At 40.9% G+C, this 17165-nt stretch overlaps 1 protein-coding gene across 1 annotated transcript; it reads right to left on the bottom strand.

Moving 5' to 3' along the window:
* Positions 1-293: 293 nt before the first annotated feature.
* On the bottom strand, positions 294-5242 carry glipr2l (GLI pathogenesis-related 2, like). The gene is made up of 5 exons (XM_046399942.1): positions 4867-5242; positions 4135-4243; positions 2645-2748; positions 2139-2216; positions 294-1491 (listed from the first exon to the last, which is right to left on the bottom strand). The coding sequence occupies exons 1-5, from the start codon at positions 4877-4879 to the stop codon at positions 1325-1327; spliced, it is 471 nt and encodes a 156-aa protein (XP_046255898.1). The 5' UTR covers positions 4880-5242; the 3' UTR covers positions 294-1324.
* Positions 5243-17165: the final 11923 nt, after the last annotated feature.

Here is a 17165-nt window from a genome sequence, read left to right as displayed (position 1 = left end):
TCTATTTACCAACAAAGCGCTGTGCATTTTCCCTCTAATCAAAATTTGACTGATCATGTTGCCTATAAAAAGATCAACTGTTTTAAATGTTTTGCTCTGATAGGTGGTATATGTTATTAAAAATATTTTATTAAAACTACCTTTCAAAACAAATTTAAAACCTGCTATTACTCAAACTGACTGACGAGAACATAGTGATTGCTTTTTGATGGTGACGTTAAGGGTTAATAGACTTATATCTTAAAATCTCGGCAACTGAAAAATACATAAAAGGCTTAATTTTCATCCACATCTCAAAGTGTTCATATGAACTGGACATTTAATATGAAAGGCATCGTACATCATCACATGCTGTTAGTGTGCAGCAGAGGACTGGGTGAAAAAGACATGGTAAAAAAAACAATTATTGGTAAGGGCTTTTTAAGAGAAACCTTGCAAGTACATTGTAGCATTACTGAGGCAGAGGAACAGAGGCACTCTGCAAATATTAAAGAAAGAGACACAGAAGATTTATGCAAGTCTGACAATTATTCAGACCTTTAACAACAAATCATTGATGTTTACATATACAACTGCTTGCATGGTCTCAAATTTCATTCTATACTTTGCCAGCTCTGTGCCATATTCAGGAGTCACATTTTCCTTAAAAAAAATTGGATGCCATGATGAAATTAAACTCTCATTTTCTTCTGTTCCTCACTCTCAAAGAAATACAGATGATACAAACATGCACAGACACATGCCAAATGTATTCCTGACAATCTATCAACTTTATTGTACAAAAGTAATTAGAGTACAAAACACACACCCGGGACTGCGGTGTTCTGCTTTTTACAAGTGGCACACAATAACAACCAAGCGTGCTGAGTCGTCTGCCTTGAGTTACTAAGCAATGACTCCATGTGTTAATGTGTTAAGCCTGCTTCTTTGACTGACTTAGCTCCCATTCTTCCACAAATACAGATGTGAGGCTATGATGCATTTCATGTGTGAAATTATACAAGTACTGGCATTGATGAATGGAATACAGTCACATGGTGAATGATCATAAACATTTAGATTACACAGTCCATATGCTTGCAATGTTTTGTTAGCAACATCAAATAGTAGTGCGTCTTTCATGCTTAACACTGCACCTTACACAAGTCCACTTTCAAACCGAAAACAAGACGGTGCATCCCATCTTGTAAAACACACTCAAGATAGTAGTATGGTTCTTTCCTGGGTAAGAAGCGATGCTCTCCTGAGTGTCCCCTATGGCAGTGCAGGCAGACTTTCTGGAAAATGAAATACATGCTTTGAAGTGTTGGTGATGCAGACATCCTTAGCTTGTGGTTTTAGCTGGGAGGACGTTGTTCTCAAAGTGTCCTTGGTTAGTAATATTCCCAGCTGGAAAGTATCTGGCCACCACGAAAGAAGATCCATCTGATGCAGTGGCTTTACCAACGCCAAGCATTTTAGTGCTCTTCCACACCATTGCTGTGAAATGGCCTAGGTAGTGGATGAAATGAGAAATATTAATAATAGAAACAAACTGAAGGGGAAAAAAGGAAAATAAACTGAGTGAGACAGGAAAAGAAATATGTTAAAACATTAGCTGAAGCTGAGTGCACACATACTTCAGTTCCTCTAAATATTTACAGAAGCAGGAATCTTAATTCCTCTCTCACTCATCACTTTATTCCCACACATCTTCACATGAATCACAGTGAATCACAAGAGTCACAAGCTCCTAGACGTGATCTGCTTCATGAGTGATTAAGTGAAATAGGGTCTGAGGCAATAAGAAAACTATCTGGAGGAATTAGGCCAGACTGGAAATGACGTGTGGGCTGACAAATGATGGAGACGAGTGTGATTTTCCCCTCAGTTTCCCCATGGCTGGTCACTGAGTCAGACAGTCACACACTGACTGAGGTGTGACATCAGCAGGGGAATAGCAACAACCTTGCCCATGCCTGGGTAAATGTGACACGGAGACAGAGAAACTGACAACGAGCAAACAGAAAATGACAAAGAGAAACAGAGCAAGAAACAGGTAGACTGAGATAAATGCACTGAAATAAAAAAAGACATGGAGAAATCAGATGAGACAAGAAGACATGAAAACATGTGAGAAGCGAAGTGTTTGATCTCACCAGTGCCAGAAGAAAATCCAGGACGGTTGAAGTTATACTGTTTCACTTCATCATACCAGCGGTCTGCCACATCCTTTCCTGCATGTGCACAGGACAAAGTTTAACCTCAGCATCAAGAACAATCAGTAGTCAAACTTGTGTTATACGTATTGACCAGAATGACAGCAGTTTAAGAAGAATGCACCCTGGAGCTATAAACTCCATTTCGGGGAACATGCTGTTTACAGTGCTGCACTTTCTGTCACCCAGCGCTGCACTGCAGAAGATGTTTAATGAATCACACGGACCTGCACTGACATATTTCTGCAGTGAGTCATGGTGTCTGAGCTCTCAAACACAGCTGTTCACTTTCAGGGTAGGAGAGTGTGCTTTATCCCCATTGACTAAACTGTACTCTATGGAGAGATGTCTTAATAGATCTAGCCATCCCACCTCAACAAGGGCATATACACAAAATCAGTCATGTGACTTCTGAATAGTATGTTAAGTATTTATACATTATGTACCTGATTGGTCGTAGGAGGCCCATGCCAGGTTCTCTCCACAGCTCCCTCTACTGGACTCCACGCTGTGTTTCAGGATCCGTGTGCTAGCCAGACTTTCAGCATAACTGTGGACAGGGACAAATAATTTTTTTGAATGGAATTGCTAAGATTGACTTCTGCTACAAAAGATAAACAGTGAAAAATTCCTACCTCAGAGGCTTTAATTTAGCAATGCAGGCTAATTGGGTTGATCTTATGACTGGTTGGGAGACCATCTGGAGCTTACAGTATATGATTTTTTTCATGGGCTAATGAGATGTTGTAAAATTCAGTCTCTACAATGACAAAATAGTGTATGCTAATCTCACAGGTGGACTGTACGTACATTTACCATTTACAAGTGATGTACTTAAGTATAAATTTATTTTTGAGTATTCCTTTCTTATACAGCTTTATATTTCTACTAAGCAAAACACTACTGTACTCTACTGTACACTGTACTTTTCACTCCTCTACATTTGTCTCACAGCTTAAGTTATTTGTTACTTTTCATACCTTTCCTGTTCAGCGAAAATTGAAGGATTAAGCTTATGGTTTGCAAAAATGTTGTAGTTTATGAGCTAAATAAACTTCTTAGAAAACCCTCAACCTAAAACAATCTGGCTACAGCAGGTTGGCTACAGCAGTAAAATGCTTTATTATTATTTTATTTGATAATGGGACGAGGTTCAACATCTTGACCTTGTAATGCTTGTCTCTTTTTTAAAAACCAGAGATGTTAAATGCCAGGAGTGTCCCTCATCACTTTTTGTCCATGCAGGTTTTTAACAAAGTGGTGACCCTCATCTCATCCTTGCTTATGAACAACTCAAACTTTCCAGGATGCACTTTTCATACCCAATCACGATACTGTGATCTGCTACCAGTGAACCTGTTTACCTGTGAAATATTCCACCTGGTGTGCTTTGAGCAGTACACAACTTTCCCAGACTTGTGTTGCATACATTTACATTACATACATTGTTTTCAATTGAGTATATGTTAAAAAAAAAGATATGCAAGTTATCGCATTCTGTTTAATTAATGTTTTGCACTGCGTCCAAACTTTGTTGGAATCAGGCTCAGGTATCAAAAATTGAAGGTTGTTTACTTGCCCAGTGTTACTGCTGTTATTACACCATCAAACACGTTCAAGGAAATGGGCTGAAAGTCTATTAGCCAAGGCAGCTGTCTCTGTCCTTCCTGACAGCGCCGATTAAGTTTGCATTTACTCAACAAAGTAATAATGATACGAAAATTAAATATAGCTGCAATTAGTGGAAACAAATTGTCAACATAACATGTAATCACAATGGAAACAAACCCAGATCCTCAATATATATGTTGTAGTTATTTCATTTGACAGGCTGGGCTGGAACTGTCATTGCTATCCCAAGCAGTTTGACAATGACTGGCATGCAAAGTCCTTGCTAATTAGCTTTCTAATTTGATTTGTGTGTGCATTAACCCACCGGGCAGCCTCTCTGCTCAGCTTGCTGCTCAGCTTCAGTGGAGGAGCCTGGTGCTTCCTCCTGTACTCATTATGGCACTGAAGCACCTCCTCAGCAAACTGCTTTGAGGCTGAGGGACAAAGAGGACAAATGCAGGAAAGGTTAGGCAGCCAGAGATGAAAATCTGACAAGGGGAGTGCGAAGATGCAACATGAAGACGCATGCATGACTGCAGAATGCAGGCTCAAGCTGAAATGTGAGTGAGAGGCTCACTACCTGAACACTGACTGACCTCAGACAGTGAATACTTGGCAGATGATGGATTAGAAAACGTCATCCACATCACCCTCATCTGCCTGGTGCCGATCACTCACTAGCCTTTTCATAAGTCTCACAGTCACTCCAGTGCCCACACAATAGGCACATTGAAACGACCGCACACAAACAAAACAGATGCTGCCTAACAGCCAGCATCTACTTGGCATCCTGCAAGATGAATCCTAACTAAGGATCAGTATAAGTTTTAAACTCTCACTGGAGGTGCCATTAAAGAGGAAAACAAATTTAGTTTAGGCCTCATTCCTGTTTCTCAAAGAAGCTAATAAATACGTGCAGTAAATAAGTAAACACCCACCCACACACACACACACACACACACACGTCCACACCTACCCTTTCACAGAGACAAAGTTCTAATTCAGACCAAATTGCTACAATCAAAGTTAAAATCCCCAGGGCACAGTTTCCACTTACCTGACTTTCCCATGGTGCTGACACAGGAAGCCTTCAGTAGCACACACAGCACTGAACGAAGGCAGCTTCTCCTCTGTCTTGTTTTCTGTTCCTGCTCTCTTTTGCTCTGCCTCTTTGTCTGCTGCTTGGTCTTTTTCCCCTTGCTTCTTACTTAAGTGCTGTCTGTCTTGCGCTGACGCTTTGAAACAGCTGCTAATGCCTTTGAACTCACTTACAGCAGTTGTAAAAGGTTCCCCTTTAGCTATTTATCTGGACTGATAACTACATCACATGCTGCTTCCTCAACTTTTGTTTCACCTCTACTGCCTACATGCCCTGTCCTATTCTAATGGCTCAGAGAAGCACACACCCACTCTGTGACTTTAGATTCCTACAAATGAAAGGGGAGCCCCAGCAGTCGTTGGTGACATCATCTCTGTGAGACACATGACCATATATGGCTCTGAGACTCTTGTATTCTGCAACTTGCTAGTCAGTATTAGTCCTAGAAACTGTAACCCTGACAGTGGCTTTCCTCACAGTACTCGCTGTCATGACACAGCCTTTTGCTATAGCTAATGTACTGCTGGAGACAAAAGCAGACTCCGAAAGAGGCCACAAAGTGCACACTGTGTGTTATACATTTGAAACTGTTGTCTCCAGTCTCTGTTATCTGAACCGACACAGCTCACTTTTCAAAACAATTTCTTCGTTTTCACTTATACTGATCAGTAAGCGACCTCCGATATGACCAGTTGTAAGCGAGTGGTACCTTTATCATGAAAAAAAAGAATGTTTGAACACTTGCCTACCGCAGTTGACACACAGAGAGGTAGAATCAGCAGTAATCATGCTGCAGAAGAGGTTTCTACCATTTGTTTTGTCTGCATGAGGGATGCTACCCTCTGTGTTTCAGAGGTATTTCAGAATCCGGAGTATTTATCATTTGAACAAAAAACAAACAGCATTTTTAACAAAGGCAGAACAGATCCTCAAAATGGATTACCTCATACTGTGCATGTCACAACTCTCAACTCAGCTTTTGCAATTGTCTCTCCATTTCTTGAACAGGCCCCAGCCTGTATAAAGAATGAATAATTCAGAAAAATGCCCTTTTTCTTACACCTTCAAAATAGTGTTCTGATGAAGCTGCTTGATTTGAAACAGCAGAGTACTGAAGCTTGATTACTTGTGTCACAGTTGTGACTTAATCTGTAATTTTATCCGCACTTTGTTAGGCTTGTACAAGTCAGTAAACACATAATGCATTTACTGTGTTAATTTCAGTGGCTGCAGATTGTCATGGAATTTTATATTCGTGGTCGCCAGGGGATGAACCCCTTGACTTTTCCTCCAGCACCATCATCGGAATTTCATCATCATCTACAGCTGTACTTTGTGTTTAGTGCTAATTAACAAGTATTAGCATGTTAATGCATTTAACTAAAATAAATCACTCCTCATCAGTCCGACTAAACACACCAGCATGCTGTCATCGTGTGCATGGTGCCTTGTATGCTGATGTATTAGCTAAAAGCATTACTGTGTAGCCTCACGCAGCTGTAAACTCTCAGTCAGTCTTTTGCTCTTTCCACATAATTTCACTGTATTAAATACTGATGCAGCAATTCATGCTGTGACTACAATAAATCATAATTTCAAGGACAGCTTTATAAATATTAAGCTCAGTGCCAGTTTATATGTGTCAGCTTTAAAAGAGGTCTGACAGACATTTTCATGTGACTTTTTAAGCCTTCATGTGGACATCAATTTAAAACCCCCACAAAAAAGCCAGATAATCACTGCCTGAACTGCTGATGCATCATTGGAAACACCACATGGTAGCAAGGAGGAAAATCTGAAAAACCCTGAAGGAGGAAAGCTCATATGTGATCATAAGTAGATATTCATCATGTTTTGTGTGTATATGTGTGTGTGATCAAATTTTAATTATATCTCAATTTAATTAATCGTGTATCTTATTGGTAGGCAGCTCAAATGTACCCAGGCACCCTGAGACATGTAAATCAACTTCATTTATGCATACATCTCTTTAGATAAAGTATTCATACATGTTGTAAATATATCAGTACCATTTTCTATGTACATTACTGCAGTAATTAATGACTAAAAAAGGAGCATCTATCGTCTATCTTATTTTTTATGGCAGCTGTCAGATCTAAAGGGAAAGGTCTTGTTGATACTTCACTGAGTCTTTTTCAAAAAGCACCATTTAAAGGTATAAAATTAGATACAATGGGAATACGGCTTTATTGTGTACAAGTACACCCACTCATCCCTTTCACTTCAAACATGATTTGTAAAGCAGGACAGCTGCTGTTTTTTGCATGACGAGGTGTCTCAGTCACTTTGTCCATCCAGCTGCTTGTAAACCTTTGAAGTGTAATTACTTAATTTTCCACAAGGTGGGACTGTCATCAAAGACACTGCACGAGGACATGGCTGGATTATTAGTCACGCTAAGTGCAACTAATGACATCTTAGTTTCATAATATGAGTGGACATGATGGGATTCATGTGAAAAGTCAAGCCACTTGATTTCTCATTAGCTGGATAGTGCTATCTTAACAAATTGATTTCCTCCTTGCCTGCTACCATCTGCATAGTGATAGGACCGGACAGCTGGAGGAAGACTTTTACATAGTGGTCTCGAGACGCAGAGACTTTACTGTCATACATCTTAATTCATACTAATTGAAAAGTCTCTGGAGTGTGTGTATTTGTGTGCAGTGCTAATGTGTGTATTTGAGTGCACGGGTGTGCACGTGAAGTAGGACGGATGGTGATATAATTTATAGAGAGAGCCTCTTTTAGAGGGACAGTGCAGACATCGATCCATGCAGATATTACATCATTTATCTCTGCACATTGGCTATATGTGCTGTACTTATTGCTTGGCTCCCCTCCCTGCCAGCTGCAACATCGTTCCTTCACTTATCTTCTCCTCCCCAACACTTTCCCTCTGTCTTTCATACCCTCCCTCCTTCACTCCAATCAGTAATTTTCATTTCTTCATCACCTGAAACGCCTCAATGAAAATCTTCCGGCAGATCCCTCATAAATAAGAAAGGACCACCAAAATCTTTCTTGGCCAGAAATAATTATCCACTCCTGTCATGACTGAAGTGAATATGGATTTATGGCAACAGAAATGTGAAATAACTCTTATTGGGGCTATAAGTGCACTTAGTTGCATATAATTCCTCTTCAGCGATCCCAAGAGGAAGGTGAGGACTTTTTAATAACTCCTTCCTTTCACCTCCATCCTCATTAAGAGGTCTAGCTGACTGAAAGTGGAAAGATCTACTGAGGAGGTGTTGAGAGGATTGATCTCAGCTGAGAGAAGAGAAGTGAGGGGCCTGTACTTTTTAGAAGGAGTTGTTAGAAGCTCTCTCTCCAGAGCTCTGCGTGAGAATTTGACACATCAAGAAGCCTTTTATAGTGTCATTAGTCTAACTGTTCCACCAAGAACAAATGATTCTGCGGGTTAAGAGGAGTTAATCACCTGCCAATCAAACCTCATCAAGCCGCCTCTGTGGATGAGGCGCTAGACAAATCTCATCATATTTATGGAGCCTTCAATTAAGCAGATACAGGCGAGGAGACATGCAGAAAGGAGGGAGTGACTGGGCAAGCAGAGGGCAAGCTGGGAGGGTAGGAAAGGAAGAACGACAGAGAGCGGAAGACAGAGACAGTAAGCAGAGCAGTACGACTCCTGTCTGACACTAAGCAGCAGAAATGTAATGTCTTAAAAGGCCATCGCAGTCAATAAAGTTCCTAATGTGCTTAAAGCAATTACTGTGTCCGGAGAGGAGCAGAGTGCATGCAGGATATTAACCTCAGTAACCCACTCTATCTGGTCCATAATTAAATTATCCTCACATCCTCATTCTACTACTACTACTACTACACACACACATATACACAATCTTGTGCAAGCATGCATTTAGGCATGTTCACATAAACCATGTGTTGAACCGAATCCAGCGAGAAGACAAAACAAGAACAAAAGTGAATGTAAAAGATTTATGGTATGAGATCTCAGTGCTGCTAACAGTGCGGCAATTGTTGACCTTGACATTGATTGACGTGTTATGTTTTGATGGCTGTTATAGTCTCCTAACAAACTGTTGCTTTCCATCCATACATTTGAAGACAAACGAGCAATGCTCTCACTTCCAGTCGTCTCGCCGTCTCATTATGAGGATTTTTCTGTAACAGTTTATCTTGTAGTGTCCTATAGTTTTCCTAGAATAGAACAGATATATAAAGGTTCGTAGATAGGAACGAGTAATTTTGTACTAATTATAGAGAGAACAGAGAAAGTGTTCAGCTGGCATCTAGATTCAGTCAATCAATTCAGTATGTATATAGATAGATAGATAGATAGATAGATAGATAGATAGATAGATAGATAGATAGATAGATAGATAGATAACTGCATGTTCATAATAAATAAATAAACAATGAAGTTATATTTACTTTGGGATTAAAAGCAAAACAAGCAAATCCCCATCACTCAACTTCAGAACTTTGTTTCTGTTTTCCCCTTAATTTTGAGTAAATAATGTAATTATTTTCAGAAATCTTTCAATCTCGTTTGAGAAATTAAAGTATTTCAGAAAGTCCTTGAGCACTCCCACATAGTTATACATAATGTCCATTTCTTTCTTCGCTAGCACTGTGTGAAGAGGCCCTGTAATCATGACTAACATTGGACCCTGATGCCTTTTCTTTTGCTGTTCTTCCCCTTCTCACTGCAGTCAAACTAAAATAGCTATGTCCAAGTAGTATAATTAATAAGCTCTTCAAGCAGATTTAATGCTGTTTAATAGTTGTCACACAAATTGTTATTTGCAGAGCGGAGGAAAAATCTTGACACTATGGGCACTAATTATTTCTTCTGAAAATAACTAACCACCCTTGAGCAATATGCATGGGCCCCTGATGGCAGTTTCCTCGGCATCACAGACTTCGTGGCTAGACTGGGCAGCAAGCTAATTTAGTATTTCTGAATGTTGCCTCTTTGGCTTAGCTTGCTGTTGTGTTTGTATTGATAAGTAATATTTCCTGACCTTGCCTTGGGAACGCTAAGCTGCTGCTTCAGGCCAAAATATAACAAAGCTATTTGTTAAATATGAATTGTATGCATGATTGTGCTTGCGAATACTGGACGTTGTGTGTGTGAGTGTGTGTGTGTATGTGTGAGCCTTTGTCTAGGTGTGCATTGTTTACCATGCTGAGGAGGACTCCATAGCTCTGGCGAGACGATACAGGAGGATAGGCTGTCTGGAAAAAACATGTTAGCCCATCAGCAGATTGTCAATCACACATACTCTCTCTCTCTCTCTCTCTCTCTCACACACACACACACACAGAATAAAATATAGCCATCAGGTACTAATACAGAGACGGAGTTGGTTTTTTGCCACTGGTGTAGTCTGTTCAAGAACACACTAAGCACATAAATATATCCTCATTTAAGCTTTGTCATATAAGCAACAATTTGTAACCCTGAAGAGTTTAAGTTGTCGAGATGGTTGAGCACAGTATGAATTTGATGAACTGGCCCTGTGCATTGAATTTAATCAGATCATTCGCTGCAAACCCAGCAGGAATTCATCTTAAACCACATAACAGCAAGTAAGCACTTTTGGAAATTCATACATATGTCCTTGAGGTATTTGAATATCACATGTTAATGAATATTTAATGATGAAAATAGTAACCTCTGAGCAAATGTGCATCACTGCACATTTAATGTAATATCCCACCATGTTAACTGGGAGAAAGTGATGATTTTCTGTCTATGCTTCACTCTGTTGAACACTGTGATGTGACAGCCAACTCATAGCACAGAAGAGAAATTAAGTAGAAAGTGAATTAATAAAGTTGTTGAGATCTCCCTCAACCACAACACCCCAGATCAAGCTGTTGCACTCAGTGGGTGGGAGTCCAGTCTCATTCCCAGGGCTTCACGTACCTCCATGTTGGCATGGCCCTCTGCAATTAGAGCTGCAATAAATTAAAGTCCCTGTTGGTGTAATGGTGAGGTGTACATAAATGTACAGTTTTCACTTTATTTTCTGAATTATTCAGCCCAAACAGTGCTATTCTGCGTTAGAATGAAAGCACAAACATGCATATCTACAAGGACACGATACAAAAGAGCAGAGATAAAATCTTTGTCTTCTTTGTCTATTTGTTTGTCTTGATAAGTGCTCGCAAGTATTTCAGTGTGGGACAAAGCCAGTGGATGGTTCAATACTGCACGTCTGTACAGCTAATATCCATTTTATTTGCTCTCACTGTGTATTCTCTCCCTCCTCGTGCTCATGGATCATAGAAAGCCAGAAAGAGCAAACAAAAAATTTAATATGAAGCAAAAATGCATGACCTCAGCCTTGAGGAATAGAAGGACAGCACGGTGGGGACCATTTTTGTGTGTATGTGTGTGTGTGTGTACATGTGTGTGAGACATAAAGAAAGGGACCATTTCTCTCAGAGCCAAAATGAGGTCGGGGAATTGGATAGAACATTTTTGTTCCCCCCAATGAAAGTGGCTCTCTTCATATTCGCAGGCGGACACATGGGGTGTGAAGCAAAGCCATCAGGTGACAACAGAGGGAGAGGAATGCTCGCGAGCCTGAAGAGATGACAAGGAAAATAAAATTGAAACCGAGTTAAGGAGGAATCAGTTGCAGAGATTGCTTGGGAAACGTCGGTACTGGCACCACCATACAGTGTAATGAAGAAACTTCCTGAGAATCTCCTATGGGACTGAGTGCCAGTGTTTCACCCATCTAGGCACAACACAGGGATTGTGTTAAAAGCTGATGGGCAGCACACCATGTCCTAACATTGTGGAGCACAATATACAGTGTCCACCTCACTCCATCATCGCGAATGTGCTGATACACTTAGGCTCACACATGCACAGACATATCCACAATGCACATGCACCTTTATGCATGCACACACACAATAACAGATGCACACACAGAGCAGACAAGGTGGTAGACAGTCAGTGTGGAGATAGATGGGGGAGGTAAATAGGAGTGTCATGGCAGTGTGATGGAATGAGGCAGAGGAGAATTCATCCTGTGTTTCCACTAGCCTCTGTCCCCCTGCTGACAGCAGCCTGAAATAGGGCCCACTGTGTCTGTATATATACACCTCTTTGTGTGTGTGTGTGTGTCTGTGTGTGTGCTTCCTCCTTTTCTCTGTGTGTTTTTTAACTTCTGTGTGTTTTTGTGTCTTCTGTATCTCCTCAACTCTGGGAATGGAATGAAAATGGCCAGTGTGGAGAAAGATAGAGATAACACCAGGGAATGAGAAAGAGAGAAAGAGAAAGAAGGCCCTCTGGGACAAATGAAACATCCTCCCTGTTTCGTTTTAATGTTCAGATCCGGTTTGAACTGGAATCCCATTGGGCCAGTGGTCAGTAAAGTGTTATCAGATCCCACAGAGCATGTGTTTGTGTTTTGTACAGGTTGGAAATACCTTGGGGTAATCATTTAAATGTTGTTGCGGCAACAGGTAACAAAGACATACACATACTGTGAATGTGTTGGGCATTAGGAGTTTAGTGTTTTCCCATTTCTGTGCACCAGTAGGACAAGTCTGGGTCAATTTGAATGGCCTCTTTGAGAAGAAAAAGGAAAAGAAAAAAACTAAATAGTGTGGGAGAATCTTGAAAAAGTGGCGATTCCACATAAATGTAAATCTGCCCACTGTTATTTCTTAAAATGACTATTGAATAGAGATTTTATTCTGTTCAGTTTTATGTCTCAGTTTCTCTTCTACCTCCCACCTTTGCGGACCAAAACTAACTGTTATGTTAAATTATTTCAGTCCGACAGAATATGCCCTCTTGGGGCATACATATCAGAAATGCCATCAACATGGCAGAGCAAAAGACTTTAACAGAGCAGCTAAAAATGACAAAAAACTTACAAAAACCCTGCAGAAGTAATAGCAAAAACTGGCTTTAGGCACTGCTTCGAGAATGAATGAGAGATCAATTTGTTCCGCATATTTTAATACATATAAATGCAGATTTGCAGTGCTCTGTCAACAGGTTACATTAAAATGTAACACGTCTTGCTGGTTTTTAAGTGGTATGTCCGTAATTTTGCTGCCATGTACCTTATGAAATAGAGTGTGCGTGTTGGTCGGCCTTATGCTTCTCTGCCTCTGTCATTTAGAAAACTAATCATTTTAAAGGTTGCCATCAGTGAAATAGTGTTGAGCAGTTGTTTATTTGTTTAGCTCCACCTCCCTCCTTTCACTTTCAACTCTCTGTTTCGTTCTTTTCTTCTCTTTCTGGCTCTGACTGTCAGCTTTTGTCTCATACAGTCTCCCTCTCTTTTTCTCCCGAGGGATAAAGACCCTCACAGTCTCCAGCTCACTGAAGCCTGTGTGGAGTAATTAGAATTAAAGTATTAGAGTTAAAAAGAAGGATTTGAGTCTGATTATGATGAAGGAAAAACTATAATCCAAATACTCCCTCATGGGTTTTTATAAAATTTCACTGCAATCCACTCCAGTACAAAAGTAAACGGAACAAACATTATTTGCCCGAAATGTTTGTAGCAGTGAAGGAGTGTGTGTTTGTTTGCTTAAGCATGATCTTCATAGGTGTGGATGAAGGCGAGACTATCTGCCTTTCTCTTTGCCGTGAAGCCGACTTTTCCTCTCGATTAAAAATGAATGTCCCCCGTTCTGCTCTCTGTCACTTCTGTCGCTTTTGCTGCTCCTGCTCCCTCTCTTTTTCACCGTTATCCCCTCTATATCCTCTCTATTTTCTTCAAGCCATCTCTATATATCACCCCCTCTCCCCACACATACACACACACATGCAGGCACACACACACACACTTTCTTCCCTCACCGCTCCTGCTGGCTCTCTCCTCCCATCTCATTCTGTACGACCCCCTCTCTTTCTGAACATATTTCATCAAAGGTCTCCTCGCAGGTAACACTCACCCTGATCTCATTAACTGCTGCTAAGCACAGACGACTTGAAAGAACACACTGTCTCAAACATGCGCGTACACACACACACACACACACATTCTCTCACACAACACACACACACATGGACACAAGACACACACTGCTTGTATAACCCTAACAGCAGCACAGGACAAGAGAATCAAAGACAGGAACCTTCCAGAAGGCTCATGTATAATTCTTAAACTGAGGATAGTTATAACAATCTAATGATTTGAGACTATTGCATGAGCACTGAGGCAGGCTTTTATATTGTCTGTGTGTGCATGCATGTGCTTCTGTGTATATACCATCCACTCTCCCACCCACCTCCTCCCCCCCACTCAGTCTCTGTCCTGTTAGTAGCTGTATTAACCTGGGGTCTCTCTGCACTCGTGATCACTGTAACCCCATTAACTCCCATTAAGTATCATTACCACCCTCGTGAGGATCGTTACCGCTTGCTTTATCTCATTTCCTAAACACCATGCTATGCATTTCCTGGATATCTGTTTGGTGCAAGACAATTTCAGTCAGTAATTGCAAGTCGTTATGCCTTTCATTGGAGGTGGGGCCAGGTGTGAATGGTGGTTTGCCAGTCAACGATTGACAGTAATTGAGCAATCCGCTGCCACCGAAAGACGACAAAGCAGCCCACACTGCCACGGAAACATTTTTTTTTTTAAGGTCTGAAGACTTCCGTGGAAAACCTACCAGAAACAGAGCACCGGAGTGACAGTTTGACACAAAGTCAACTGTAATTATACATGACTGTCAGACTGAAATATTCAGCAATGTGTGGTCATGGGGATGAATTATATATTCAGCCATCAGGACTTCTGTTTCAGAGTGGGATTTGATGTTGTATGGGATGAGGGGTAGTGGGATTCGGAGTAAAACGGGGAGAAAACACAAAATGGAGTGAAAGGAGTGATTAAAGATGAGAAGGAAGGGCAGATTAGATTAGACACAGAGGAAGTGAAGTTTGCTTCTACAGCTTAGTGAAGTCTGTCGTCAGGTGCATAGGAGATGTATGCTAGGCACTGCTGACTTACAGCCAGGAGACTGTGATTTTTCTAACACATATTTTGTTCACAAATGTTTAATTTAGATTTCAGTTTTCAGAGGACGCTCAACAGTTTTAGTTCATATGTACTTTCTGCTCATTCGATGGCGACACATGACTCACTGAGACGTTATGATTCGCGCACATCCTTTGTAGGAAAGTGCTGAGCACAGCATGCTGATTCCAGTTTCTTTAGTTTCAGTTCTTGTTTTTTTTATACAAATAATTACAATGCCCATGACATTTCAAAATACGTCTGTTGTAACTGTGGTCAGCGGGCATTATCGAACATACAGAGTACATCAGAAACAGCCTATACGCAGCAAGGCCTGTAAAGCGAATTCAAGCAGACAATTAGCTGTCACACACTCTCCAGTCTCTTCAATATCCAGTGACTTTGCTGTAATCAGATTGTGTATTTAGGCTGTCAAAAACCCTGGTTTGCCAGTGCTGCTTTACATCTCAGTTTGCAACTAGTGCTGCCACAGCTCCTGCATTACATCAACAACTATTGGCAGACCCACACACAGAAGGTTTCACAAGGCAGATGTTCCTCTCACAAGCTTTGACGCATCTAGTAGTGTAACAAACACATGGTTGGTGACAAACAAGGGATACCACACAAAATATACTGTGGCTGATGATCTGGTTCTGTGTCCAATTATTTAAACTGTAAGCTTTAAAACCCCTGCAAATGTCTTAAAACATATTATTCCACCATTTAAAAATTAAAATTAAAAACATCTTTAGTCAATATTTATTAAGAGTTAAACACTTAAAAACTCATCTAGTCTGGTTCATCTGTGCCACGTGTCTGTGTGTGTGTTTTGATTTGATTTAATCGACTGTGACCTAACAAACCAACAGCTGCCATCAGATTCTGTTGCAAAATGTTGACTGAGCCCCACCCACTTATTACCACAGGGGAAAAAAAGAGAGAAATACAGATACAATGTAATCTGGGAGCCTGGTGCGTTGACCATTTTTTTCACACATTACTTTAGTTTTAGTTTTTGAGGACAGAATAGACAGGGTCAACTGTGTACAGAGAGGTGGACCCAGTATCTAGAGTCTCAAGTCTTCAGGGTCAGTGCAATATTGCATACTGTCCATCAATGTTACCACAGAACTGCTGCTCGCTCATTCAGTCAGATTTTATAACCACTGTGATTAGAGTCCCTATAAAGCTGAGACTATGTCCCGACGCTGATCTGAATTGCAAGAGACGGAAAGAGACAGGGAGATGTATGCGTGTGTGTGTGTGTGTGTGTGTGTGTCGGTCTGAGGAAGAGCGAAAGCGAGGTTGTGCACGTAAGTATGTGTGCATGGAGTGAAGTGTGTTACAAGGAAAGATTGGATCTGACCCATTAACTTTACAGGCCGCTCATTGAGCGCCAGTGCAGCAGGGGTCAGTAGGGAGACTTTGCTGTAAATCTCTAAAACGATGACAATGATGGAGAGAGGGAGAGAGAGAGAGAAATGCGCAGCTTGCAACACTGATCCTGACTCTGTCCAAAGCCAAGATAAGTTTCACTAAGTACATCATCTGCTGCCAACCAGCCAGATGGACTTTATTTTCTTCTGTTACTCATTTAAAAGCTCTACAAAAAGGCCTTTGACAACTTAGGCATTTTCTGGGCAAATTAAGAGAGTGTATGTGGGTTGTTGTCTCAGTCGGGCCCCTTCATATTTCTGCCTTAAGAAAAGCTGTTTTTAGATGTGGCCTTTCCGGATGTGTCAGGACATGGCCTGTGAACCCAAAACATAACCTCAAAAAGATAGCTAAGGGGATTTATATGAGGACACTCTGAGCCTCAAGTAAAATGCAAACATCAGATGTGTCGTGTAGAGGAAGCGAAGCGAGAAGAGGGAAAAGTCACTGTAGCCAACATCAGTCTCTGACCAGGATGTTTCTTGCACTCCTGTTTTTGCCCTGCGGCACAGTAGCTTCTCGGCTTGGTCACACCTCAGATCCAAACCTCTACCCAGCAAACCCCTGCAGTACTGTGCAGCCATTATCTAACAGGACTTCTGACACAGCCACCTCCTCTCTGTACCATCTTCCTCTTTCTTTTTGACACCAAATCACACTCTGCAACAAATTCTTCCACTGTAGATTATTAATAATGCATCCCCCCTGACCATGCTTTCCACTGAATAATTGCTGCAGTTATTCATGTATCTTAGCATCCATCACCTGGGGAGCATCTGCTCCGATAACTCCATCACTGTTAAAAAC

This window comes from Scatophagus argus, chromosome 9 (genome assembly GCF_020382885.2).
Source record: "Scatophagus argus isolate fScaArg1 chromosome 9, fScaArg1.pri, whole genome shotgun sequence".
Lineage (NCBI taxonomy): Eukaryota > Metazoa > Chordata > Actinopteri > Scatophagidae > Scatophagus > Scatophagus argus.
This window is presented reverse-complemented; position numbering and strand designations above follow the sequence as displayed.